Genomic DNA, 27,154 nt, shown 5'->3' with positions numbered 1-27,154 from the left:
GAAAAACTCATAGTAAACATCATTAATCATCTGATGATGTAATGATGCACATACGGAAATACTTCGCAGAGAGGTGAAAATAATGAGATTGATGAGATCATTATTGATTTTGCCGTTTTCCGTATATTTTGAGCGGTTTCAATTTATTCGTAGGTTCTTTCGGAATATCCTCATTAGCGTCCTAAAAATCGAAACTTGTGCAGTTTTCCCAAGCTTCCCATAATTCAGAAATGATTGAGAATAACGTGAATTTATCAAATTCGTCGCTCAACAAAAAGAATCACACCGAAGAAAATGATTTCTTTCACAAATATAATTTTCATGTCAGTCTTCTCGTCTATCCCTATGTTTCAGAAGAAATTGTTGTGAGCGCTGTGGGTCATAAAGTGCTGGTCGAGGCGAAGCAAAAGAAACCGAAAGTTATCGAGAATGGATCTAAAACTTCTAGTGCTTTTTGGAGGAACTATTTTGTACCAGAAGAATACGACATGACTAGGTTGAAATACAGGATTTGGGATGATGGGATGCTGACCATCAGCGTACCGAGGAAAGATTCTGCGAACAATGTGAGGCCATCGAGAGTGGTGTATAAATTAGAGGAATGAAATTGTGTCTCCTCATTTGAATTTCGTATTGAAAATTGTGTTTTTAAATCATTGTTCATCATCTTCAATTTAAAAATAAAGAATTCAATAAATGCCTTTCAGTAAAAACAGCATTATTATCATTCGTAAAGAGTGTGTCAATTTGAAAAAATTGGAAATGATCAGTGATGAGCCATTGCTTCACTGGTTGAAAGTGATGAGGTAGAACTCCATCTAGTTGGATGAAAATATTATTTTAAATTTAGTGAGGCAATAGCTCACAGACCATACCCAAGAGAAATGGATTGGTGGAAGAGCACCACACGCTCTCCAGACTTGACACCATCAGATTTTTCCCCTTCGGGACAACTGTCAACAAGGGTTGATTCAAATTCATTGGGACTAATTTCCCTTAAAAAAATCAGGGATCTTACCTTTTAAGTATAGGTACCTTCAATTCAAGGTACCATTCATCAGAAGATTGTAATGAATTAGAATCAAAAGTGGGCAGCTTAATTACGCGATGACCATTATTTATATTATTTACCTAAACCTACTCTTATCAGGGAAGAAATTATTTCCTTTATCCATCCACCAAGATTTTCGTATCCTTGTTGTTATTAAATTACTTTTATGAGTTTATTTTTGCTCAAGAGATTCTATCCTATTTGAAAATCTTAAATAATACCTTGCTGGAATAATAATTTCACTAATTAATCAAAATTAATCAATCGATGATGAATATTATTGTGGGATGATTTCCACGTTCTTGACAAATTGAATTTGAGTTATTTACAGTACACGCTATACCTTTCCATAATGATGGTATCTTTAGTTGGGTAAAGGCAAACATTATATATAGTTTACCTGCAATTCATCAATTCCATACAGAAACATTCGTTTCCAATGCTTCAAATTGGCGTTTTCATTACATTTTTGGGGGGGGATTAATACCTTCATAAATTGAAAGGCGAAGAGCTAAATGTTATTATTTTTTTTATACTCGGATTCATTTTCAGCAAATACTATTCCATAATATCAACGTACCTACCTATATTTTAGTGATATTAATATAATAAGTTTCAAGGTAGGTATAGGTAAATATATAAAGTTCGAAAGAAGTATACCTCAATTCAAAAAGAAAGGTTTCAGCGAAAACAAAATGAATAAATAAAATACTTTTTCTGTTATATTTCGAAAAGGTCCAGTGTTTTTTATTGACATGGAGATTTTTGTGAATTCAGGTATACAGGACGAGTCTTTGATAGTACAAATATTTTAACAGTAGAGTCTTGAGGTCAAAAGAGATGACACTTTTTTCCTAACCTAAGTATACCATTTTTTCCGATTCGGCTCGGTTCGAAAACAGGCTGTTGAAAATCCATAAAAAATGTTATTCTTAGTTCTATCCCACAAACAGTTTCATCGAATGAAATGAATTTCGGAATAAAGTTTTTCATTTATTTGATGAATCTTTTTCGAACACAAGATATCACCCACGTCTTCCAGTATTCCCATTATGACCATTTCGTACCATAAAAATACCAAAAATTCGAAGAACCCAACTCTTGAAATTAATTTGGTGAATATTTGAACGTTTTGTAAAATAAAAGTATTCTTCATATTTTCTCGTATAACGCGCTTTTTTCAAGTAATTTGATATTGAAAAATAAAAAATATCTGTTTATTGAATTATATTTTCGATAAAACTTCAATATATATGAATGAATATGGAATTAATTCAATTTTGAATTTGATACTCGCAAGTTTGAATTCGAAGTTTCCTCAATAAAGGTTTGTACAATCATATGCATTTCAACTAAAAGCATCATAAAGCAAATAAATCGCCAATCATCGTACCAGGAACTTCCATATGTCCTCAAATGATTCATCAGACATAGACTAAGGGAAAAACAAGGAAGTGAACCTTCTAAACGATACATATAAATCGTAATCCTTACTTAGAATCCTCATCTTACCGAAGTCCAGCCTATCAAGATGTCCTCAACCAACGAATGTTGCTCCTTCAACGACGACCCAAATTTCATCGTCGACGAGAGGCATGTCAAAATAAAGATAAACGTGGAGGGGTACTCCAAAGCCGACATCCAGGTGAAAACCCGAGGCAACACTATCCACATCACTGGCCAAAAAGATGAGAGCAAAGGGGATGAGACAGTCACCAAGAATTTCAACACTTCCTACGATATCCCGCCAGGTTACGATCTACCACAAATTAGTGCCAGGTTATCAGAAGGAATGCTGATAATTGAGGTTCCTGTGCAAAGAAGAGACGATGGAGTTTCCAGAAAAGTCGATATACACTGATTTCGAGTTATTACTGACGTATTTCATTCATGTAAATGTAACAAAGTCTGAATAAACACATTTAAGTAATGAGCTTCGATCTGATTTCTGATTACAGATTGTTATTAGTTTCATTGGGCATAACTTTCCACTCTGCGCTTTTTTTGGTGTTTTGATTCTCTAAAAGCTAGTATTATGCTTCTAAGCCTTGATCCGTTTCATGAAAAAAGTTCCCAGTGAGTAATTGTGAATTTTGTGTCCGAGACCGCTTATCAGGGTCCTAACTATAATCAATTTTTCCTTCACAATTTTCTTAAAAGGTACAGCAAAACATTCACATATTTTATATCATTTGAGGATACCAAGACATGTTATTTGCTATGCTTCTTTGATTCCTATTATATCTACGTAGCAGAACAGTATATCTGTGTAGCTTTTCATTGAACGCTTTCCCCACTGATGGAAATGCATACATAATTTTTTCTTTCTACTAGATAATCTTCAAAATCTACTAGGTCTCCAAGACGCTCGAGTAAATCCCGATTTAGCATCGTGGACTGCCCAACTATACAAATAGTGATGTGTCGATTTGTGATAAAAACACAGAAATATGGAGTGTTTGTTAAATCAGCCTATGCTCGAAAATGTTTAAATTTTCAGTAAGTTTTGGAATGCTTCCTCTTGTTGGGCTTATGAATCCATGCTTCTCGATGTGAGAATAAACTTGGTTAAATTTAGCGATTCAATCAGTGATAGGACTCCCATTACCATGCATGTTGCGATAGAAACAATATTATTGACAAAACACTCAATGACAAAGGTATCCGTCATTAAGGGCTGCTCTCATCACTCATCAAACAGTTTTTCAAAATGAATTTGAGGTGCCCAGAATTACCCCTACTGCCAGGATGGACCTTCAATCCGAACGTAACAAGAGAATATTTAGAAAAATATCACGAATATGTTACTTTCTCCATTTTCCGTAGATTGGGAGAACAAAATTCAACATGGATCAAAAGTTCGATTTCATAGGGCCCCCGAGAGACGGAAATAGAGCCTTGAAAGAAAAGGTGAAACCCAATATGTTTGGTCCTTTGACAGATAAATATCCATCGGTATACGCAAGGGGTGAAGTTTTGGACCTACCCCCGTGGCTGGTTTTTGACAAGCAGGTAATTCTGGACTGTTGGTGATACTTTTAAAAATTTTGGAGCTTTCATCAACTTGATGGGTTTGGGATCAGAAATGGTGAAATTATTTTATTCTCAAACATTACTGTAGAAAATTAACGTACCGTACTCAAAATGAATTTTTCTTTTCTGTTAAAATGCAGAACTATTTTTTTACTGAAACGAACATGTCAGAGCAGCTCAAATTGAGGATGCGCAACATATATCAGCAATAACAAGGGATTTAATTTATAGCGATCGTGTAGTATTTGAGTGTTTTTTCTTGATCAAACTCAATATTTTTTTAATTTGAAACTTCTTCTTTTCCTCTTTCTTGTCGGCAACGTTTGCAGTTAAAAGTATATAATTTTCAATAAAATGATGCACATACGAGAATATTATACCTAATTATGAGACTAGGAATTATAGGTTCTCTTCAAAACGGTTAAAAAGTGAGATTTATATCACGCAAAATAGTTGTATGCAAATAAGATTAATTAATCTTTGGTTGTATGTAGCTTTTATGGTGAAAATTCGAATTTACACATTATTCGACACCAGAATACATATCATTGTGTTATTAGTGGAAGAGATTAAAGCTTTATATTTTCTCCATGAAGCCTCAATTTTCTGAATTCTGATATATGATTGAAATTTAAGAATAAACCTGTTACATTATTCTGATGTTTCCATATCCTTCAATCTCTTCAATTAACTTTCCTTGCCAACTAAAGTATATCTATGAATTTTTTATATATAGAGGGTGATTCATTAAAGGTGACAACCCTCGAAATATGTATACATATTTGAAGTGATCAACATACATAAACGCAAAATGCAAAATAGTATCTGACACACTTGCTGCTACATAATGAATGAATAAATGCTACATAAAAACACTTTTTCAATACTAAACCCTAGGTACTCCGTTTTGATGGATACTTCAAAGAAACACTCCAAGAAGTACGAGGATCACCATTTCAAATTCGTAAGGTCATCATATACTTCTACTTGGAGGATGGAACAATACAAGTTGTGGAGCCTAAAGTAGAAAATAGTGGAGTGTTCCAAGGTGAGTAGTTCATCAGAAGGATTGGAAGAAGTAATTTTGAGAAATATAGGTTGAGTATTTTAGGCTGTTTCATAAGCAGGCAGAGAATAAGATTTCCTCCACCAATGGATGAAAACTTCTATGATATTATTGATCTCAATATTGGAAAAGAAGTAGAATTTTATGGCAGATGTTTCAAACTGATAGATTGTGATAAATTCACGAGAACTTTTCTGAACAGATGTGGAATCTGTGTACCTGATCCTATTTCCCTTCCTACTGATCCTTATTTGAGTATGAGACAAAAAGAAAAAGAGGCGATCATGTCGAAGAAACCCAAGAGAACCAAGGATACAAGGGGCCAATTTTTAGAATATGATAAAAAGGTAATTTTCAGCTATTTCGATGACATTTAAAAAAGTAGGAGAGAAAAATATAATGAAAATTAATTCTCCTAGAAAAATACTTTAATTTCTTGCATCACTGTTCTCCATTTTTCTTACTTTAGAAAAAATTTAAAGAAGCTCGAAGATAATAATAAGCTATATTAAATATACAACAGATAATTGAAGTTACACATCTAGTTACATAAAAAAATGTTCAAAAAATATTTAACAGGGACAAAGCAAATAAGAACCAAAACTAACTGGTATTAGAATTATATTTTGTCGACTGCATTATGGACGTTTTTCGTACTGGTATCGTATCAGGGGTTGGTATAGCCTCACCCGTTCCGGCAAAGGGTAATGGTGCCTTGATGGGCAATTTGTCTCTTTTTTGTTTAGCCATCTGATAATCTCCAGAATCAAAATACTTCTGGCCCTTGGCTAATCTTTTCTGTAAAAAGGCAGAATGACCACCTACCAGTCTACCACCAGGTCCACCAGGCGCACTAGGGTATTTTGCCCTCAATTTCTCCTCTTCTTTTTTTTCAGCCTCTTTGGGGCTCAACGCCGGGGATTCTTCCTGTTCTTGGGACTCAGTTTGTTGTACGTTCTCTTCGCTCATCCTGAATATAAATGAAAATGAGGACCTCACTGAAATGAGTGAAGTTGCGGTGAAACTTACTTTATTAACGTTATGTCCGAGAGTTAATTTCTATTTTGCTCTAATTTAAACAGAGCATGAAAATCAAAAATAATCAATGGATGGCACTTGCAGATGGCAGATGACGGTTGAAAATCCGCGATATTTGTTTGTTAGGAATATTCTATGAACGAAGTAGTTCCGATGATCTTTCACGGTATGAAAAATTCAGGGCGGACAGTCGAATATTATTCCAGTGGCGTCACCAACAAGTGGCCGAAATGTGTGCATAAAGTAATGGATTTTTTCAGGTTCTGAGATTTTTCGGATACTGGGATGATCAAGAGACCGAGCATGGTTACCTACACAAATTAGAAATACATTATTTTCTCTCGGATGATACAATTGAGATCAAGGAAAAGGTGGCAGAAAACTCCGGAAGAGATTCTGGATTCATGTTTTTGAGGCGCGGAAAACTGCCAAAAGCTTGTAAAGCTTTGGCTGGACCTGGTGATACAGCGCCATACACCTTACTGAATGTTTTAGGTGACGAACTCTATCAAATTCATTCTTTATTAAATTCAAAACTTCAAACAATTTTAGGGGTGGGTGTACAGGGTGGCAGATACATATTAGATCCCCTAGATAGAGGATTAGAAGAAGACTATTACAAGGAAAATGACCTCGCAATAAGCAGTATTATAAATTGCTATGGAAGAAAAATAGTCTTGACAGATTGGGATCCGTTCACGAGGTCATATTATAGCCTGAAATATGGCTTAGATCATCTTCCTCCAGGCGAGATGCCGAGGGATAAATCTGAGCAAGTTAAATCTGAGGGACTCAGGCAGAGACAGCTTCCTCCTTGGAATGGATACGGTTCGTTCGAAGATTCCGCACAAAATTGCATAACGGTTGAGCCAAAGGCGCCTTTGAAGGACTTCAAGAAGTTCTTGAAATATGACAGGTACCCAAGGTTTTGATTACCTACTTAGTCTTGAACAGGTTCATATAAATGCTAACTCTACCTATTCTTAACTCTTTTTATGTTCAACAGCGAATTAGAAAAATGTTTTAAATCACTATTTTGTGATTTCAGGGTGGGATTAGATAGTCACATCCTTCGGTTTTCTGCCAAAATGCTTTCTAAAAATCCGGATAACTGCAGGAGAAAGTTTATCATCAGTTACTACTTGGCTGACGATACTATTGGCGTTTACGAAGTTTGCGACGGAGGTAGATGTAAATAATAAAGAAATAATTGTTTATAACAGATATATTTCAGGAAGAACCAACTTTTTCGCTAGAGCTCCTGTTGTACTACCCGGTCAAGCAACATTCACCAGTCTACCACCTTTGAAATACACCCCGCAACATATGTTTGTTGGAGCTACCGTCGTTATTAATTCTTTCGTATTTGTGCTTTGTGACGCCGATGAATATTGCCTGAGATATATGGAAATAAACAGTCACGAGGTAATTTAAGGAAAATTTAAAATTCAACTGAAACTTTGCTCAAGGGTTTCTTTTCATAAAATTCAATCTCCATCTCCATCTTTATTTCCACCATGTTCACAAGATCGCTAATATATTGTATTTATTGGTACCAATAAACCTTTTTTTCTAGTACCCCAAAGCAAATCTTAAACTGATCATGGATAAAGTGCGAGAAAAACTGAAGCCTTTCTATAAGGACTTTGTCGCAGAAATGATGCCAAATGAGGCACCTGTGCTTCCTTATGAAGCTTTACGGTAATAACTGTCTCTCGTAACTGAACATTTAATAATCTAATCGAGTACGATTTTTCATCAGAAACAAACTGTGCAAGGTGATGGGGGATGATTTTACCGAACACGAAATGATAACAATTGCCAGAGCTTTTTCAGCTGACTGTACTAAGGAGAGGTTCGATCGACAAAAAATAAGGTGGGTAATTGGAGAATTCAAACGACAGTTGTCTCTTGTTTGCCTTAACTTAAGTACTAACTGGGAAAATACCTTTCTTCTGATCAAGAATCTAGAGTGGCAATTTTTCTAATCTTAAGATTGGATGGGGTGTTTGTCTGTAGACTTTTTCCGCTTAATTTATGTTTCTACCATAATTTTCGGGAATTAAAAGTGCAAGTGAGTATTTTCGGTGAACAATAAATAAATACATAACTTTTGGTTGTGTCTATTTCAGGAGTTAACTTCAAAAAATTATCATTTTATACTCTTCTTTGTTGGTTATTATATATACATTATATATAACGCAATTTTTTCACAAATTAATTTATCTGGTTATCATGCAAAAATTAAATGATGTGGGGCATAATCACCACGAAGCTTCATGTGTTTAACATGGCTTTCAATTTTCAACTCATGATAAGTTTTAACAAATAGCAACTTTCTTGAGTACTTTTTCCAGAGCAATTACGTTGACGGAACTGAAGAGGTTCCTCTGGGATGATCTGGAAAGACTCAGGGAGTATTTCCTGACGAGAGATCCTGAGAGGAGTGGAAAATTGAGCAGACAAGAGTGCTACACTGTCTTGAGGGCCTGTCGTCTACCCTTGGACAAGGCTCATATTGAAAAAGTACTGGACGTGTGAGTACATTAAAATGTATACATCAGGATTGGGCATAAAACTGGAATAAAATTAATATTTCTTCAACCAATAAGTCGAAATGAAAACGCTGAAACATATACCTATTTGTATATAAAACGTAATTGAAATTGAAACTCCGAAAGTACAAAAAAGAACCCAATTGCTGGATTTCCTCCCATATTGTGTGCAGAGGGATTCTCTTCGGCCTGCCACCACGGTCTCTTTCCACACAAAATTGTTCCAAGATTTCTTTCTGAACAAATTGGAGAGCTCACCCAGAGAAAGAGTTATCTCTGGGTTGCCCCAACTACCCCCCCGCATGTACAGGGTGCATGATTAACTCTTCAAGTATACATGAAAAGTTGCGTAATTTGAAGTAAAAATTGAACTGCGACTGTTTTCCAATAAAATATTAAATACCAAAGTAGGAAGTCTGGGCTGCTGACTATAGTATTAGTCATGAGCGTCGCCAGGTACGAGCAGCTGCCTCCCCCACCTCATAGACCCCATCCCTTAAAAAAATTTGTCTTGAAACACGAAAATCACTTTTGTATTACCTCCCCCACCACCTAGTCTATCGTCATGAAAATCTCACATCTTAAAATTGTATTCACCAGAAGTACATTCAATCCACAGCATAAAAAGAGATGAGAGATGCCTCTACTATTACGACGACATATTGCAATTTCTCGATCGCAAAGTTTGTCCAATGGCTGACACGGTTCCTATAAATATAAAGGTAAGATCTATAAAAATAATCCTTATCTATCTACATCGTCGATTCCATTCAATTTATGAAATCAATTTTTTTCACCGAAACCACATAGTTTGTTTCCGACTTGAATATTTTCGTACATTCTTTATATTCGAATTAGTATACAGCGTACATACAAGGATTAAAAATAAAGGTGTAAATTGGTAATATTCAGCTTGAGAATGGCTGCTTAGTTTCAAGAAGGAGTCAATATTTCAACGCTTTATAAGATTTCACAAAAATTTTAGTTTCTGTCGAAGTTTTTGGGGACGATTTTTTTGTGCACTGGAATATGGCATTTGTATACTTAATACCATGTTGCAATCTCCAACCAACGTGTTGATTATTTTAAGGCCGGATTCAGACGTACGCACCGCACCGCAGTCAGGCCTTCGAAAACATCATTAGTTTCGCAAACAACAAACAACATAGGTTTTCTAGAGTTAGTGGCTACGTCTGGATATGGCATAATGAAACATGATTTATTGCTTCTGTCGTCGCTTTCAGTTTGCGGTTTGCGGTAAATTTTTATGGCTTCCCCTATATCGTTTAAACGTTTTATTAGTTTATTAGTTTGTATTTGGTTTGAGTTTTATAGATTCACCTTGTTCACTAGGTACTTTATGCATGAATGATCCGCGTTTCACCAGAAGAATCGCCATTTTCAGATATTACCAATATTTCACACTTTTTTATATCCTGTATGTATTATGTTCTAGACGAACAAGAAAAATATTCTAATAATTTCAGTTCAATTTCTGGTGGGCATCCGAAAGAGAACCAGAAGCAGGCCGATTGATTGATTGGTGTGCCTTCAACAAATATTTAGATTTGGAGCAAACATTCAAAGAAATGCCTGGACATGAGGATACCTTGAAGGTCCTGGAAAGAATTGAAGCTAACGAGGCTCATAACGTTGGGAAGGAAACTAACGTGGTGTCATCGCATCCGACCGCTTAAGGATTTTTTTTTTTATTTTTATACAAAAATGGATTATTATACAGTATGATGATCTACAAAGATAATTTTTGTACCTTTTCCCAATGGAAACCTGTGACCTGTGGATTCGTCATGATACGATACGTGGGACGTACATTCCCACGTCACGTCAAACCAATTCGTACGCTTCCGCGCAAAATCCTATGTTAGATTTTTGAATCATGCGCATTATGATGTGAGCCATGTCACGTCAGAGGAATCTGTATGTATCTTGGGGATTTCATTTCATAATCGAATGTAAGTGGAAACTGGAAAGTTGAATAACCACTAGATTCAATCGAAAAGAGCTTTGAATGAGAAATTAAAACTAACGAACAACTTTGAGGTCTATATTTCATCTTTTTATTAAGTTCTTTAAAAATTTTCTGTTGTCAATTGTTAAATAATACTGTTTCTACATTAGAATTTCTAGGTATTATCCGCATTCGGACATTATATACAGTCATTTATTACAAATTTAATACAATCACTGAATAATGGCACTGAAATAATTTTCGGAGCTAAAAGTAGGTAATAAAACGTTTCTCAACTCTCGATGTAATTGCTGGTGTAAAAAACAAAATTTCTCTCGATTTATAATAATTATTTTTGAACGTGGACTTTTCTCTCATTTAAATTGAAAATTTATAAAAATTGATGATGCTATTTCATATAATGACGGTATTTTGAAGGACCATATTCTGAATGAAATATTTTCGTAGCAAAGAATGTTTGAAATAGCTGAATGAGGAAACTTCGTTACACAAATAGATGGAAACAATACATTCAATTACGAATGGGTGGAATGGACAGACTCGAAAGTAGTACAATTTATAGAATATTCATTTTGCTGACATATAAAAATAAAGTTATCTTAGCTTAGCAGCACTCGTGATCACTATTGAAAAAAATAGTCATCTTACGCTAAAACGTCCATTCCAGGGTTACACATCAATATGTAAATGTTTGAATAACCTTCAATAATTTAGAAATATCTAGGACCAATTCGAATCGAGGAGATTTTCATCGTTGCAATTATTTGCACAAGTAAAAACCTGACATTTTCGTTCCATAATATACTGATTTCGTTTTTCTCATACAAAATCCTACAAAAGTTCATTCTTCATATACAAAAATATCAAATATTGTAAAAAGATAGAAATACATAGTTAAGTTCCAGAACTGAAAAAAATTTCCTTGTTATTTGAATTCAAGAGTTTCCACTCAATATTTTTGAATTGTGATAATGTATTTTCGAACAGGTTATTCAATCATTTGAGCCAACATAATTGGGAAAAATACAGTTAAAGTGGAAACTATTCAACAGAGGTTCTTCATGATCTAAGCGGAGTCAACAGTTAACATAAATTTCTTTATCACATGCAAGTTAACAATCATAGGAATGAATAATCTTTGATATATTTATAGGTAGGTACAGTAAACGACCATACACTGGCATACCAAATATTTGGTTCAAATACTTGGAGAGAATTAACTCTTACCTATTTGTAAATCATATTTGAAAGCATCCGAAAATTCTCAAGAAATTGATGGAACGTATATTTTTCGTTATTGTACTGGTTGTAAAAATATTTAGGTTGAAATCCCTCGATCAATATTATGAACCAAATTTTCGATATTTAATTCATATAATAGATCTATCAATATGATCTAGATCATGTTCTACGTTATCATGTAAAAAAGCAATTGTCAATTTTTCAATTCCAATAAAGCATTCATATATATAAGGGCTACCCGACAAGTTGTAGCTTTCCAGTTTTGTCTTTTATTCTATCGACGTTGTTCGATTATTTTGCCCTTCGACAAACTTGTCCTTACTATATTGAAAAAAATATTATATTAAAGTTTGAAAGGCGTCTTTGATGGACTATAAATAACTGACTTTTACACGGTAAGAGGAAAGTAATGACCTCATTTCTGTGGTGAGTGTCGAGCTGCGATGTAATTTTTTCAGATTTGAATTTATTATATTAATACTTTCAGGATTGCAATCAAAATATTCTAGGTAATTCTCATCATTTCAGAGCTTGAAGATAGGTACTCCTGGTCAATTCTTCTTTCCATATAGCCGAGTGAATCAGTAAATGTAATCAGATTTGAAAGTTTGGTAATTTCGATTAAGTACCTATTATAATTTCTTTGTATAATCTATCAGATTTTTTCATGAACTAGCGATTATGGCTAAAGTTTTTGCTACTTCAAACTATCAGAAGAATCAGCTTTTCAGAAAATTGTAACTATTTTGATGTATAAAATTCGAACAGTTTCGGTGAACAGCATGTACTTACTTGGTTTAATGAATATATGGAAATATAGGAGATTGCTCCAAATATTTTCGAGAAATGATTTTCGAACTTTCCTCAAAATTTTCAACTTCCCCGGGTTTCTTGGAAAAGAATAAATTGGATTTATGAAACGAACTAATTAATTCAATATTGTCCTAGTACTTTTCTCGATATTTTGTGAAAATTTTTCGAGCAATAATTTATTAAGTCTTTCAACTTATTCAAGATATGATATAAGTATTGATGTTGAATAGTATAACTCTTTCGCCCTTCCATAACGTAGAAGTTATTGAAGCTGTCCATTTTCACTGGAAATAAAATAAAGATATTAGGCATTTCATTTAATATGAATCATTTGCAAATGTAGGATCACGATATGGAACCAAAGGAAGAACTCAAATTTCACCCAAAGCAAATGAACGTTGCAAAACTTACCACAAAATGTCGTGAAATTATCAAATTATTCAGTTAAAAGAATATTAATCGCTATCGATTCATGCCGAATACAGTGATCGAACCATAATTTTACGGCTTCGAAATGAAAAAGTGAAGAAGCGCTTTGGATTGGATACCTTCATTTCCCTGTGATACTAGGAAACTGTACGTCTATGTTATTGTGTCACACGCACAACAAACACCTATATCCTTTAAGGATGTATTTCAAATTTCATACATACCATTGGTTCAGAAGTTGCACAATATGGATCATTTCGATCTCAGATTTAAGTGAAGTAATCAGAATGAAACTAATTTATAGTCATGTAATTATTATAAATAAGAATAACGCGAATTACTATGCCGCCAAGTTGTATAAACCAATCATCTCTCCTTCCAAATGTTTCCTACCTCTTTTTTCCTTTGGGCAGGATTCAAGTTATTCCTTCTATAAGCATGAAGAAAAACAATGATTTCTTTTTTCTCTGAACGGCTATGGAATTGTTATGTTTCACTTACTATCAGTTTTTGAATTTATTCAAATTAGAGTAATCAACTTTCGATATTTCAAGAACAGAATCATAAGTGAAAAATCAACCAGGCACATAAAATAATATGTTATGTTTTATGATCACATAGTTTTTAGCAGAGATTTGAAGCAAAGGACGATGATGTGAGGAGTATTTCATGCACATTCAGAATCGAGAAGCTTTTCAAAAAAACATATATGGCGAAATGCGAATCATAACCCCCCTATAGCTCCGTTCTCTATTCCGAAAAATATTTGATACACATCGAAAAATTTTCGAAATATGATAGCTTTCATGTTGATCGTCCAACACTGTAACATTATGGATCATTACAGAGGATGAAACAAGTACCTAATTATTTGCCTGCAGTTTCAATCTGAACAATCGGTTATCGATCAGATTGAGAAGATGAAAATTTTCCCTGGAAATTTCACAGATTAAGTTTTGAGATATGTTAATGCCAAAAAATACGAACATTCATTATCTTTATTCCTGAAAACTGTCGAAGATAACTGGATAATATAGAAATAGGGAATACTCCTTCTGGCGAAAATGATGTATTTTTTATGAAATATCTTTGAAACGTCACATTTTGAAATAACCATTTCAACCGTTTCCCAAAAAAAAATTATTTTAAGCACTTAAAAATGAAAAATAAAAATGGGTATTTAAAATTTAAAGCATTTCATGTGGATTGCACAAGTTGGCAACATCGACTGAAATATGCCTCGATAATTAAGGACAACAAATACAGTACCTTGATGAGATAGACAAAGATGGCTGTCTATGAGGTCTGCGAGGAACGAGGAAGGTCGTAAAATTTTATGGGATTTTTATGGCCGGTTGCAGTTGAAGCTCGCCAGTAAGTAGGCGCCTGTAAATCAACAGCTGTTATTTTATAAACAAGCTGATCGGACATTGTCCTTTTCATTGTCTTGTATGCGCTGTTGCCAAATCGTAAACTCCGCACAAAGCGATTTAAATTTTAAAACCCCATATTTGAAGGATGATTTTGAATAGTTTCCGCGGTGAATTTGAAAAAATCATGAATGAAACTCATAATTATTCAGTTTAAACTTCCATATGCAGTGATAACCCAAATTGAGGAGAATTCCCCATTAACATCATTTTAACGGTCAGAAATTTCAACTTCGCAGCTGAAAATATGCTTAATTCTTACTGTGACGATTATTAGTGAATGTTTCACCATCAATAATGATCTATAATTCAACCTATTTGATATTCGAAGTACCCACTTCATATAAAGAAGATTTATTCCACGTATATATAGTTCTACAAAGCCCTGTGAAATCCAAAGAAAGCATGATGTTCTGCTTGAATCACCCCTTAAATAACAGAGATGCTATCTGCTCAAAGCACACTGAGATATAAAAAACGGTTTCCTCCATACAGAAAAACATCGAGATTAAAATATTCCATCCAATCTTCCATAACTCCAGCATGCCTCTAACGACATTTATATTTTTTCAATTCGGGCCAAAATACCTTAAAATTAGTTAACACATCTTGGGAGGGAAGGGGTTAAGGTTACAACTTGAGTGAATCTAAGCTAGCCATGGAGCTGCGACGCGATAGACCAAACGAAGAGGACCCACTAACCAGTGAAGTAGTTCCAAAGAGTTTGTACCATCCTATCACTATATTGCTCAGGTCGAGATCATCGAGCATGATTTGCGCAACTCCCATGAACACTTTTTTGCCTTCTATTCGACCATAGTCGCCCCAGACTGTTACCTGCAAGTTGAAGAAAAGAAATGTTCAAAAGGTGCGGAAATCAAAAACATCAAATTGAAATACTGACATAAAGACAAAAATTTTATAAATGGTGGTTCTGAATTCTATATGAAGACACTTGAAATTCTTTTTTATAATAAATCTCTATTCTATTGCTCATCTGAACTGGATGAAGCTGATGAATCCCTAAATATGCATCGTTATTTTGAACTACATCAATAATTATTTCAAAAACTCACCTGTAATATACAATTGTTAAAATTTTCCCTAAACGTTAATTGTTGTTGATACAACGGATCAAGAGTCCTTCTTGCTGTTGTAGTCTTCAATTTTTCTATACATCTTTTACCATTCACTATATACACTTTCACATAAGGAGCTGAAAGAAATGATAATTAGAGCAGGAATTTATATTGGGAAACCAAAGTCGAACCTGGCAATATTTTACATCCGGGTTTCGCTTGAAGACCACGTGCCCTAATAACCTCCACCTCAAGTTGTCCCTTCTGATAGCACATGGATAACTGGATGTCCCCCAAGGCAGGAGCACCAAGAACTTGCCTACCAACCAATTGGCCGGGTCCAAGACCATCAATGAATTCGGCTAATTGGCCTCCTTCAGTAGCTAACCTTAAAGATGGGGACCACCTCCGTTAAAAAAAATGATAAAAAGAAATTTAGCATCCAAATATTTGAAGACTATTTTGTTGAATAATTCACAATTGAAATTTCTCCGATTTGTCCTACTTTATAGGTACCATAAAAGATGAGAAATTTCAACTGTTGAAGGAGAAATATACTCAGAGTGGTAATCTTAGGTTGGGTAAAGAGCAGACACAGAGATGTACATAGAGAGAAGTCATAAGAAAATTTTATCAATATCTACATCGTGAGTTTGTGTTTGATATTCAAATTACCGTGCTTTGGTGACTGACTGTGAAATACACAGCATGCAAAAATCATGAATCAATCTACAAAATACACAGGACTGGACTTCTACATAGTCAAATGTACACTAGTTTAGAATTCATTTTTCCATTGCTGCAACCGGGGATAAATTTCGGTTGTTTTCATCTTGACGGCATTTCCAGATTTTCCCTCGAGATTGTGTGAATGTTTCTTAAAAGCAAGCTTCAATACATACCATACAATTCCACGAGACTCCATTGATTTAATAGATGAGGATTGCTCACCATTCTGCCAAAGCATTACATGCTGTTTCATTGAAAATGCTGGTTTTGGAAATTGACTTGAAAATCATACTTTCCCTGAGTATAAATCAAAATTATCAATTATATTATCCGGGTGATTCTGATTCTTTTTACACGAGTATTTCGAAACATTTATCACAGTTAATTATAGATTTTTTTATTTTCTGCATTTTATTTTTGGATTAAACATTGGATTTTGAACAATTTCGATCCTTGTTGTAGTTCAGAGTGTATCAAATATGATAAAAAGCAAGACATCTTTGGTAAAAGAAAGATTCCACAAAATTCTTTTTCTGGGGAGCAAATTCAAGGATAATAGAATTTATCATCAGTACGTTTTATTTATATATAGTACCTATATCTAGCGAATTGCATTTCCTTTGACATTATTGAAGTTTGGATATTGTATTGTTATGTCTTGATTTTTGAATCGAAAACAATACTTATAACCTCTTGAACGAGGCGTTGACGACTTGAGTAATTAATTAGTTCTCTCTTAATCTCTACATGTTTTGAAACATGATACCGAGAGAGGGTGCAACATCAAATAATATGTGGAAGATAATAAAACTTGAAATCGGTGGAAAAAATAGGAGAAAACTCATATAAAATGAATATAACGAAACAAAAGTAGACGATTAAAATTTTAATTACATTAGGTACTGCAGAGAATTCTGTAATATCACTCAATTTCAGAATACTTAAATAGAGGTCTTTGGAGGTGAAAATATCTGAGGTGTTTCATACTCAATCGAAATTTGAAATGGGAAATACTTATTCAATTTGCTTTCAGAAATTGGGAAAGTTAGAAAAAGTTCTACGGTTCAACCTGAAATATAGTTATCCACGGCGGTTCAATTCAAATCAGCATCATGCAAGTGTGTGGGGATTTGTGTCATATTTTCTGGCAACATAAGACCGTAACTATGACAGGTTAATATTTTTTTCAGCACTTCAGATATCTCGTATCTCAGAGAGATCAATTTCAGTTAAACTATTAATAGAAACTTTCCATCAAAAAGAATTATTCTGCAAAGTTTTTTTTGAAAATCAACTGATATTATTCATTGATACTTTCAAGATGTATCAAATTGTTATATTAACTTTGTAACATTCGAACATGTGCGGTGAATTCGTAAGAGTTTTGTTGTTATTCGCTAGCCATATTTTTTGTTATGATGAGATCCACACATTGTCAGAATATATGACTCAACTCGGATATCACTTCATAAAATCACAGATTGGTTACTAGAATTCGCTCATGAATGGATCCAAAACTATCATACAAAAGGAAGAAAAAACGATGGATGAAAATATACAGTTAAATTCAAGACTCCAGGAGCAAAATACAAAACAGCCAAGAGCAATGTTCAAACCACACTCATTTCTTGTTAGGAGCTACTTACGATGCCTCCGAGCTGGATATGGAATTCAAACTCGAAGCTCTCTGATTTCCTTCTGTTGACCGTATTGGTATCTGTGGCACCACCTCTTGGGAACGCTGTATGCTGCAACTTGTTGATGCGCGTTTTCTATTGAATCCGCTGTCTAAAGCGACAAATAATTCAGCTTTTTGAGTATCGGATTCGGCGCCTTATTATTCATCAAAATCATCAGTTTTTATAAAACGAAAAAAAAAATAAGACCAAAGAAGAGAACTTACAGATATACCACCAAAACTTCCACATTTTTCCTCTGATTTTGCTCGAGACTACAATGACGTAGATTGGATGCGATCGGAATAACGTAATAAATCGGAATTGTTCTTTTAGGAGTCAATCAATGAGTTATAAATTTGCTCTGCTGTGAGCTTTACTATACGTGTTAATATTCAAGAAAAATTAGTTATTGTAGGGAATTACTGAGTGGTTGTTTATCCTGCATATTGTTACAACCTTTTTCCCATCAACAGCATATATCAAAGACAAGAATTACTTATTTATGATGTCCAGAAATTCTCCTTCATAAGAGAATTCATTTATATCTTGCCTTATGTATTTTTTACATCTCGATAAACTTGTTAGTATTGAATCAAACAAGCAAAATGGAAGGAAATGATGAATCAATGTAAAAAAATATTATTTCCTTATTTCCCTGTCAAATAATCTAATATTTGTTAGTACAAACATCATCATATATTTATCCACTCCAACATTTGGTCAAAAATTCTGTAGGTGTACTTTCATTAGATAATTTATATGTATTGAAGTTTACGAGATAAATGTATAGGTACCCATCTTCTTTTCCAGCTCCCAAAGAGATACAGAGGGAAAACATAAAAATCTTTTTGAAATAACCATTAGAATTTGCGTGTCTTGCTACGTTGATTAATTGAAAATGATTCACGCACTGTATAAACGTCGAAATTAATTAATCGTTTATCAGAGAAAAAGCATGTAGCTGTTGAAGCTCTACTATTTCTAGTACGTTGTGAGAACAAGCAGAACAAGTAAATTTTTGATCAACATTTTCCTCTAACTACTTATGCATCTACTCTAAAAACTATTCGACTTAAATCAAACTATATGGTCAACTGACGCAATACTATGTACAATAAGTATACGAAAAATTTTATGGTTCCTCCAGTTGAATACGAAGCTTACAGTTGAAACTTTCTACTGAGTCACTCAGACGGAAAGCAAACTATACTTCGTTTGAGTTTACTTACAGAAGAGGAAGTGAAATATTTTCAGGTCTAAAAGAACTACGATATATATCTCGGAAATCCAATTTTTACTTGTAACAGCGGAAAAGGACTATTAAAGATTTTGTATCTCTCTATGTACCTATCCACGTGTTTGCTCAGTTGGGATGGGTGGGTTGGGATAAAATAAAGAAAAAAGATATGAACCTATCGCCGTCCGCTGAACCTTCGCCATCGCTAGAACACGATGAGCCTTGCTTGGAGAGTTTGACATCTCCTGGAAGCACTTCTTCGGATCTGTGCACAGTGAAGGAGGTTTTTCCTCTTTTACCAAATCCCATTCTTCGTTTTCGGCCTACGGAAAGGTTTCAAAATTGTGTATATATTCTCAGAAATTGACCTTTTCTATTGAGAGGGTGCACCAAATAGGGTCATTTATTTCATACTCATTGAAAAGGAAATTGCAACGCTGAGAATGTCAGAATTTTTTCACCAAACTTAGCAGGGACGCTTGATTGATAGATCGCGATTGTTTGAAAATGCCCACCAATACTTTCTGCTCATCTGACATATTTATCAGGTGTAATAATGCTTTAAGTTGGTACGCCAAATTGACCTGAGTCAATACACTATACATAGGTATGCTTCTATCAACCAAAAGACAGAAGAGACTATGAAAAAGCAAAAGATGGCAAGTTAGAAGAACAAATGAGGAGCAGGTTTACTATCTTATACCGACTCTTACAGCGTGTTTCATAAAACTTTGATTATTCAATCAACGATTGGACAGTCACCTACTCAAACGAACAAATCACTGAAACCTTTCCATTTCTGACTATATTGAAGGAGTAGCAATTGAGAATAATTGAATGGATGTGTGACCATCATAATTTGATGCGAGATTGATATTCTGAATGATCATGACTGAATTATCGATTGAGAACAAATTGACGTCTATTCGTCAATCAAGCGTTGATTCCCCGATCAAGCTTTATAAATTCCGGTGTTAGATTATCAGAACAATTGACTATCGATTTTATTAATAAAAGAAGCTGTAACAGCTCAAAAGATTGACCGCGAAGCGGAAAATCAGCTTTAGGCTTCCAATCAGCCTAGTCATATTAATGCCTATACATTGAAATCAGTGTTCTCGACTAAGAGAACCTCAAGTGACTCAAGAGTTTGGGGATGCATGGATGCATATACATCCATATCTTTCCAGTTTTTGAACAGTTGGAAGACTCATTTTTCCAGAAGAAGAAAGCATGTTTCCATATTGTAAAAAGTCCTCTGTTCTATAGATCGAATTGCTAGAGAATAACTTCAACATATCAATATATCCCATATTCCTCTGATGATGCTGAGTAATCTATACAATGATCCTTTGTCTTCATTATTTCTGTTTCATGTATAATATAGGTATATTTCAAATATTTATTTTTCGAAAAACAGATCACATATTATAATACCACAGGGATTCATTCAAGGTAACACCCTACAATGTTACACAACCTTATGAGATTTCTCATGAAAATAAAATGGATTCAAGGGATGAGCTCAACACGCACAGTTTCAACATAGACTATTCTAAATACAAAACTATCTTAATAGAGATCTACGACCATTAGATAATGTCCCAAAAAGATACGTGATAGAAAATATTTCAACACCGATAGAGGATTGATGAACCTACCTGTGGCTGATAACTGACTGGTGGAACTACTCTTTTTACCAAGACCCAACATCTGGTCTTGCCTATCCCTATTTCTTTCTCGTTGACTGTCTTTCCTCATAGTCTTGTTGGAAGGTATATCCAATTCTATCATAGTAACCACTGCCGTATCACTTAAACTACCATCTGTGAATCAGTCACATATATCATTATTCGGCCATCATTGCATTGAAAAAAATTTAATGAATTCAGTTAGCTGAAGTGAAGCGGAATATATACCTGTTTTTTCATCTGGTGGAGGTTCAGAATTCGACAAACTCCTAGTGAACTGCCCTCTCTTCACACTTCCGTCCCTGTGATGATGGTGATATGACGCTCTCTGGTAATGGTCATCATTCCTCTGGTTCAAAGTCTCCACTGGGTCGATGTAATCTTGATCCCGATGATCCCTATAGTCCCTTTGATCCCTGTAATCTCTGTGATCCCTGTATTCTCTATGTTTCGGTGGGGCCCTATTATCTGAATAGTTACCCCTGTGGTATCTGTTACTGCTGCTAGGGTACTCCGAACTATGGTGATGCTGTTGGTAGTAGCTGCTGCATATGAAATCAGAGGGATACATTATGAGATGGACTATTAATCTAGCTCTAGTAGATGGTCTTTCAGCAATCGATGACCAAGAGATTCACTTCAACGCTGATCATATGCATATTTGGTTAATTGAAGTACAACCTGGAGGCTGTAGTTTGAGTACGTTATGCCATTTTGTGAACCCCTTTGGTAATATACTTGCCATTGCTAGCCAACGAAAGAAATGCTCTGGACAAGAAACTTGTATGTAGATGTAAGGAAGCCATCCCAGGTACTGGAGTTCATCAGAACCCTAGAACTGGAAGGTAAGCTTTAATGGCTCTGATGCGAGGCACAATAGATATTAAGATCACAATGAAATTAAATCTACAATGTGGAAACACTCTCCTTTCTGGATGTATTCAGAGCTTTTCGAAAGAGACATTACCACCAAATTAATTGTGATATTTGAATGTTATAGCCTTATGAAATCTCTTGGTCACTATGATATCCTAGCAGAATATATACCACCGTGCAGGAGCACTAGCTAGTCATTCTTACCCATAAGCTCTATTTCCTAATGGTCTTTCAGATTGCGTGGAAAAAGCACTACTCGTTACAGACTCCATATCACTATCAAAGTCTGCAAAGCCTAAAGGGTCTCTCTCTCTTTCGGGCGAGAGAGATTTCATGGTAGTCCGCGTGTGATTGGCGAGATCACTGTCACTTAGTCCACTATACCTCCTCTCCCAACCCGATCCAGCGCTCCTATACGATTGCATATACCTCATTCTGTGCCTGTTGTTTCTGTCGTCCAGATCTTGCGCTACACGCTCCTGGAGGGCACGTCCAAAAGCGTGTGGCACTTGCGGCAGCTGGCGTTTCTTAGGAGAACCGGTTGGAGTCGCTGTGGCCGAACGGGACTGGAATCTGGATACGTTGTAGGTGGTTGGCTGACAGTCTACTATCCGAACGTCCGGTGGGGATAACGATCGGTGGTCGTTCACTGTTCGCCGTGGTGACTTGGATCTGGATCGCGACATGTGGTAGCTTGGTGACTCGCAAGGAGCAGCCGAATGGGATCGATGGCCTGCCATGGTGTTCTGCATGCAAAACAGCTAGTTAGATAATTCAAATCACTCCGTCTAACAGTAGATACTTGAATAAGTCCATGAATCATTATACGCATAAACTTGTATGGTTCTCCATTTTCGTCTAATGTTCCCAAATTTGACTTCATATACACTAACAACAATGAGTAATAGATCAATTTGATTACTTCTGGCATGAACATCCCTTAAGGCGGAGACAGATTGCTATCACGTCACGTGAGTTCATGTGATATCACGTGCGCAATCCTTTGATGTGATATCATGCGTCGAAGTAAACTGGTACCATCATTGATAACTCTTTAAAATACATGGACCATCTTTGAACGACACTTTTTTGACGTGACGTGACTCCCAATGATAACACGTGAGCTCACGTGACGTGATAGTAGTGTTCATTGAGTTCTAATGCTCCATTAAAATTTAAAATTGTCATGTTTCAAAGGAATAATAGAGAATTAAAATTTAACTAGAGCATTGAATTTTTACAGATTTTCCTCCAACTGAGTATATATGAAATATAAAATTCTTAATCCTGTCGTTAAAAAGATATTTGAGAAACATCAACTTTTTCAAAAATGAAGAAATCTGATGCGAGTCAGTGAAATTATTCATGTAGTCGAAGAATGTTTGATATATATATCAAACGAAAATATGTGAGGACAGTAGGTACCATCACATCTAACGAAAATTAGCGAGCATATTCATTAGTTTGTCGTTTTGTGAGAATAATCGGGTAAAAATGCAGCACTTAATTTTTTTGCCTGACCAAAAATAACAAATGCTTCTTAACATTCCATCTTGAAACTGTTTGTTACGTAAATATACAGGGTGTTTCCAAATTGGAGAAGGTGTTAGTATCACTCATTTGCTGTCATTTGAGCCATATTTATTGAAAACCAAAAATCAACAGTTTCCGAGATATTTGAGTTAATGTGTTTTTCAAAAAATTTCTCACCTTACTTCATTTTTCGTAAATTTTTTCTACGTTGACCAAGTTTGATTATAATTTAGGATTATTTTCATCAAAAAACGATATGATAGGTATGAAAAAAGCACAACTATCCTGTATTAGAAGTTGAAAAAGAATTAGTATGATTTAAAATTTGCTTCTACCCCCTTTCAAATCAGAATCTGCTGAAAGGAAACTAGTACTTGCATTCTTACGAAAACTTTTTTAGGAAATAAAGAAGGAGTTGAGCAAGTTTTTGAAATAATTTTTTCATTCATAAATTTTGGAATTTGAAAGTTGCAGGCAAATTGATTTAGAAATTGATTTTTCTTTTCTTCATATACCAACTTTTAATTCATACTAATTCTTTTTCAAGATCTAGTAAAGGATAGTTTTACTTTTTTCATACGTGTCATATCTTTTTCTGATAAAAATTGTCCAAAATTATAATCAAACAACGTAGAAAAAATATATATATTTCTTTAACGATAAAGAATAAGAATTTGATATTTGATTTATACACATTTGTAGGATTGCCTCTTAAAATAATCATCGATGACGTCATATATCAAGTTTGGGTCCCGTTTTATAAAAAACTGTCTTTAATTTACTGAATTTTATACATAAATTGGGTAAATCAAATGTAAATGTAATGAATGTTCATGTTATTTTTGCCGAAATCGCACTGAGAGCAGGGCTGTTTTAGAATTGCATCGCGAACAAAGCTAATACTTCTGGATGCTGAGGACGGACCATCATACGTTCGTAATCTAGTCACTCTGAATGGATTCTCAATTTTCATGGAGCCTGAATTCAATAGTTAATGCCTTATCATAATATGGAAATGGCTTCGATCCGAGAAAATACGGGGAAAATGGACAAAGAGGAGATAACATTTGACGCATTATGCTGGACCAATCTACATAGAAAAAATCATTTCCCATAATCTATCATCGAATTCATCACGACGCTATACGCGACGGAAACACATACGCAGTGTTCGCATAGATTCAAGTCCTAGATGATATATTTCCCGGGCTTCGCCAACAATTCATGAATAAAGCAAGAAAGTTAGTTTGGCATTCATTCAAAAATCTCTCATGAAATGAATTCGCCTCTCCAACATCAACGGCGATGCTTCTCCTCATGTCAGTAATGGAAAAAAGCCAAACATTTGCGAAGAAACTGGGGAAATCAATATTTCCGAAATGAATTCAAGCGTATCGTGTTATGTACGAGCAATTATTTGGATTGCGAGCAAAAGACTCTAGAAAACAGTTGGATTGATATTGCAGTTCGAAAACACTCATTTTCTTTCATTTTCATCACATTAAAATTATCCAATATTCACGAGAAGTCAATCCACCATTTCCTTCCCGAAATTCGAAAAAATTCTGATAACCCTATTAACGGAGGATTAAAATTTTAATGCACCATTAAATTATAATTAATGTTCCTTTACCTAGGCTTAAGCGAGCTTTTTTCTACGCTATTGCATGTCATATCAAAATGTTATCATATGTGCTGTTGTTGAATTTTTTCTAAGCTTGATCTATGTATTCATGAATATCAATCAAAAATAAATTCATCGATCAAGAGAAAGCGAGTTCAAAATGTTAGTATTGAAAAATAATTGAACAGAAAAAAAAAACAAATTGAAATATTTTCCGATCTTTTTGGAAATGTTCAGATAGGTGAATAATTGTTTGACTACCTTTTTGTAATCTTGCGGAACGTAGTTCGTTGCAGGTTCTTGATCTCGTCTGGACCTTCTGTCACTATCCCTGGGCGGACTGCTGGAACTGCCCACACTGCTGACACTAGTACCATCAGCTCCCCTCCTTTCACGATTACCCTCAATCTCACATTCAGAAGGAGTATCCGAGTCTGAGAAACGTGATCCTGTACTTGGAGGTGACAAGTGCTCGCTGGGTGTCAATGCTACCTCCTCATGTGGTCCAAGTGTCCTCCACATGGGATTTTCGTCCAAGGGCCATAATTCTATGATGGTTTCCCCCAAGAAGTCGTTGGCACCGTGTGGAACCAAGTCCCATACTGTTATTTCTAAGGCTCTTATTGGAAGATCGGATCTGCGCAGACCGGAGTATATGAAAGTTTGGTTCCAAATTGGTTCAGTGGTTCCTGGAATGAAAAAGGTTTTTTCTGTATCGAAATGGGGAAAATTGAAGTCATATTCCCATTTCATCATAAAATTTTCATTTTTACATCGAAGAAATGATCGTACCAATTCAAGTTAAACTTCTCGAATCTTTATTGAACAGAAATGATATGTATATGATATGTTTATATATAGGTTCCCTTATATTTGATTACAGTGTTTCAGTGTAATTTTTGCGTTCACATAATATGTATTTCTTAGTAAAGCAATTCGTGATACAAACGAAGTTATCAGGATTAGGTTGATAATTACTATCATTATACAAAAACACTTCAATTTTTTCGTAAAAATTTTTTTCGCTGATATTGAATTGGTTGTTTCTCGAAGAATTATTGGAGAAAACATACAATTTTGAGATAGACATATTGAATGTATCTTCATGAAATTAATTGAAAAAAATTTGTTAAATATTTCAATTCAGTTATCTGAGGAATAAATTTGATCAAGTGACAATAGTGTAGATTCAAAAATCGATAGGTAATTTTTCTATTCAGGAATGTATTAAAATGACGAACTGGATTTTTACTAACCAACCAAAACCAAATTGGTATTTTGATAAATGTTTTCTTATTGTAACTTATTTCACATTTAGATTTGTACTATTTGATCACATTTGATATCTTTGAACCCTTCATGATTTTTGCCCTTGATAAATACACAAATAAGTTATGGAAAGTAAAGACGGTAGACCTTTATGACCGATAGAAAAACCTGCTAATTTGCTAAAAATATTACATACAGTCCAGGAAATCATTCACTACTTGATGATTTCAATAGAAGTGTGGAAATACATATCTCCATCACCAAAATCAGGTTTTCGTTTCTTATTAAAACATTTTTGGGGATATATTTGGACAGTAGTGGGGAATAAGTGGAATTAAATTCGAGCGAAATTTATTGTTTTGAAGAGGTTCGACAAAATCAACTCTTTGGCCATTTACAGAAATGGGAAAATTTTGTTGTAATTCATGAAAAAGCGTGTATACAATTTCTTTTCTTGAATTAAAGAAATTTGATATTATTATAAGCGAAAAGTTAATTTAGTATTTCGATCTAAAACTACACATTCCAGAAATTTTTGTCCTCTTTACAGTGTAAAATTCCGAATTCAACCATCATCGAAACATTTAAAATCTTATGAAAACTATCGTAAAACCAACATTCTGAAATTCGAAACATGTAGTGTATTCATGATTGAATAAAAAATATTTCTGAAGTCAAATTAAATTTCGAAATTTGATTGAGTTAAGATTTCAACATATTGCATCCCTGACACAAAAATAAATTTTCAGATATATACATATACATAAGAATGGAAGAAAATTTGAGGTGA

The 27,154-nt window shown here is 34.5% G+C and overlaps 4 protein-coding genes across 8 annotated transcripts in view; 2 read left to right on the top strand and 2 right to left on the bottom strand.

Annotated features, from left to right (window-relative positions):
* The first annotated feature begins 230 nt into the window (after positions 1 to 230).
* LOC123310833 lies at positions 231 to 2,912 on the top strand. The gene is made up of 2 exons (XM_044894509.1): positions 231 to 566; positions 2,550 to 2,912. The coding sequence occupies exons 1-2, from the start codon at positions 231 to 233 to the stop codon at positions 2,910 to 2,912; spliced, it is 699 nt and encodes a 232-aa protein (XP_044750444.1).
* A 772-nt stretch (positions 2,913 to 3,684) lies between these two features.
* Positions 3,685 to 10,494, top strand: LOC123312183 (EF-hand domain-containing family member C2-like). The gene is made up of 13 exons (XM_044896445.1): positions 3,685 to 3,818; positions 3,878 to 4,063; positions 4,982 to 5,132; positions 5,196 to 5,497; positions 6,449 to 6,683; positions 6,741 to 7,104; positions 7,237 to 7,373; positions 7,423 to 7,613; positions 7,765 to 7,889; positions 7,951 to 8,064; positions 8,546 to 8,725; positions 9,363 to 9,465; positions 10,231 to 10,494. The coding sequence occupies exons 1-13, from the start codon at positions 3,762 to 3,764 to the stop codon at positions 10,438 to 10,440; spliced, it is 2,355 nt and encodes a 784-aa protein (XP_044752380.1). The 5' UTR covers positions 3,685 to 3,761; the 3' UTR covers positions 10,441 to 10,494.
* LOC123312184 (cAMP-regulated phosphoprotein 19) lies at positions 5,640 to 6,337 on the bottom strand. The gene is made up of 2 exons (XM_044896446.1): positions 6,180 to 6,337; positions 5,640 to 6,120 (listed from the first exon to the last, which is right to left on the bottom strand). Exon 2 carries the CDS (start codon positions 6,117 to 6,119, stop codon positions 5,754 to 5,756), a length of 366 nt encoding a protein of 121 aa, XP_044752381.1. The 5' UTR covers position 6,120; positions 6,180 to 6,337; the 3' UTR covers positions 5,640 to 5,753.
* Positions 10,495 to 11,627: 1,133 nt separating the features above from the next.
* Positions 11,628 to 27,154, bottom strand: part of LOC123311590 (regulating synaptic membrane exocytosis protein 2) — a 32,057-nt gene continuing 16,530 nt past the window's right edge. For 2 of the 5 annotated variants that reach the window (XM_044895640.1, XM_044895643.1), the window contains exons 9-17: positions 25,357 to 25,784; positions 22,143 to 22,684; positions 21,291 to 21,607; positions 21,033 to 21,197; positions 19,547 to 19,694; positions 15,918 to 16,132; positions 15,724 to 15,863; positions 15,236 to 15,484; positions 11,628 to 13,072 (exon numbers count right to left, since the gene is read on the bottom strand). In XM_044895640.1, coding sequence (XP_044751575.1) covers positions 15,278 to 15,484; positions 15,724 to 15,863; positions 15,918 to 16,132; positions 19,547 to 19,694; positions 21,033 to 21,197; positions 21,291 to 21,607; positions 22,143 to 22,684; positions 25,357 to 25,784 — 2,162 coding nt within the window. In that variant the 3' untranslated portion in view covers positions 11,628 to 13,072; positions 15,236 to 15,277. Of the gene's footprint in view, positions 13,073 to 15,235; positions 15,485 to 15,723; positions 15,864 to 15,917; positions 16,137 to 19,545; positions 19,695 to 21,032; positions 21,198 to 21,290; positions 21,608 to 22,142; positions 22,685 to 25,356; positions 25,785 to 27,154 lie in introns of all 5 variants that reach the window. The other 3 variants (XM_044895641.1, XM_044895639.1, XM_044895642.1) reach the window with 3 other exon arrangements.

This window comes from Coccinella septempunctata, chromosome 4 (genome assembly GCF_907165205.1).
Source record: "Coccinella septempunctata chromosome 4, icCocSept1.1, whole genome shotgun sequence".
Lineage (NCBI taxonomy): Eukaryota > Metazoa > Arthropoda > Insecta > Coleoptera > Coccinellidae > Coccinella > Coccinella septempunctata.
This window is presented reverse-complemented; position numbering and strand designations above follow the sequence as displayed.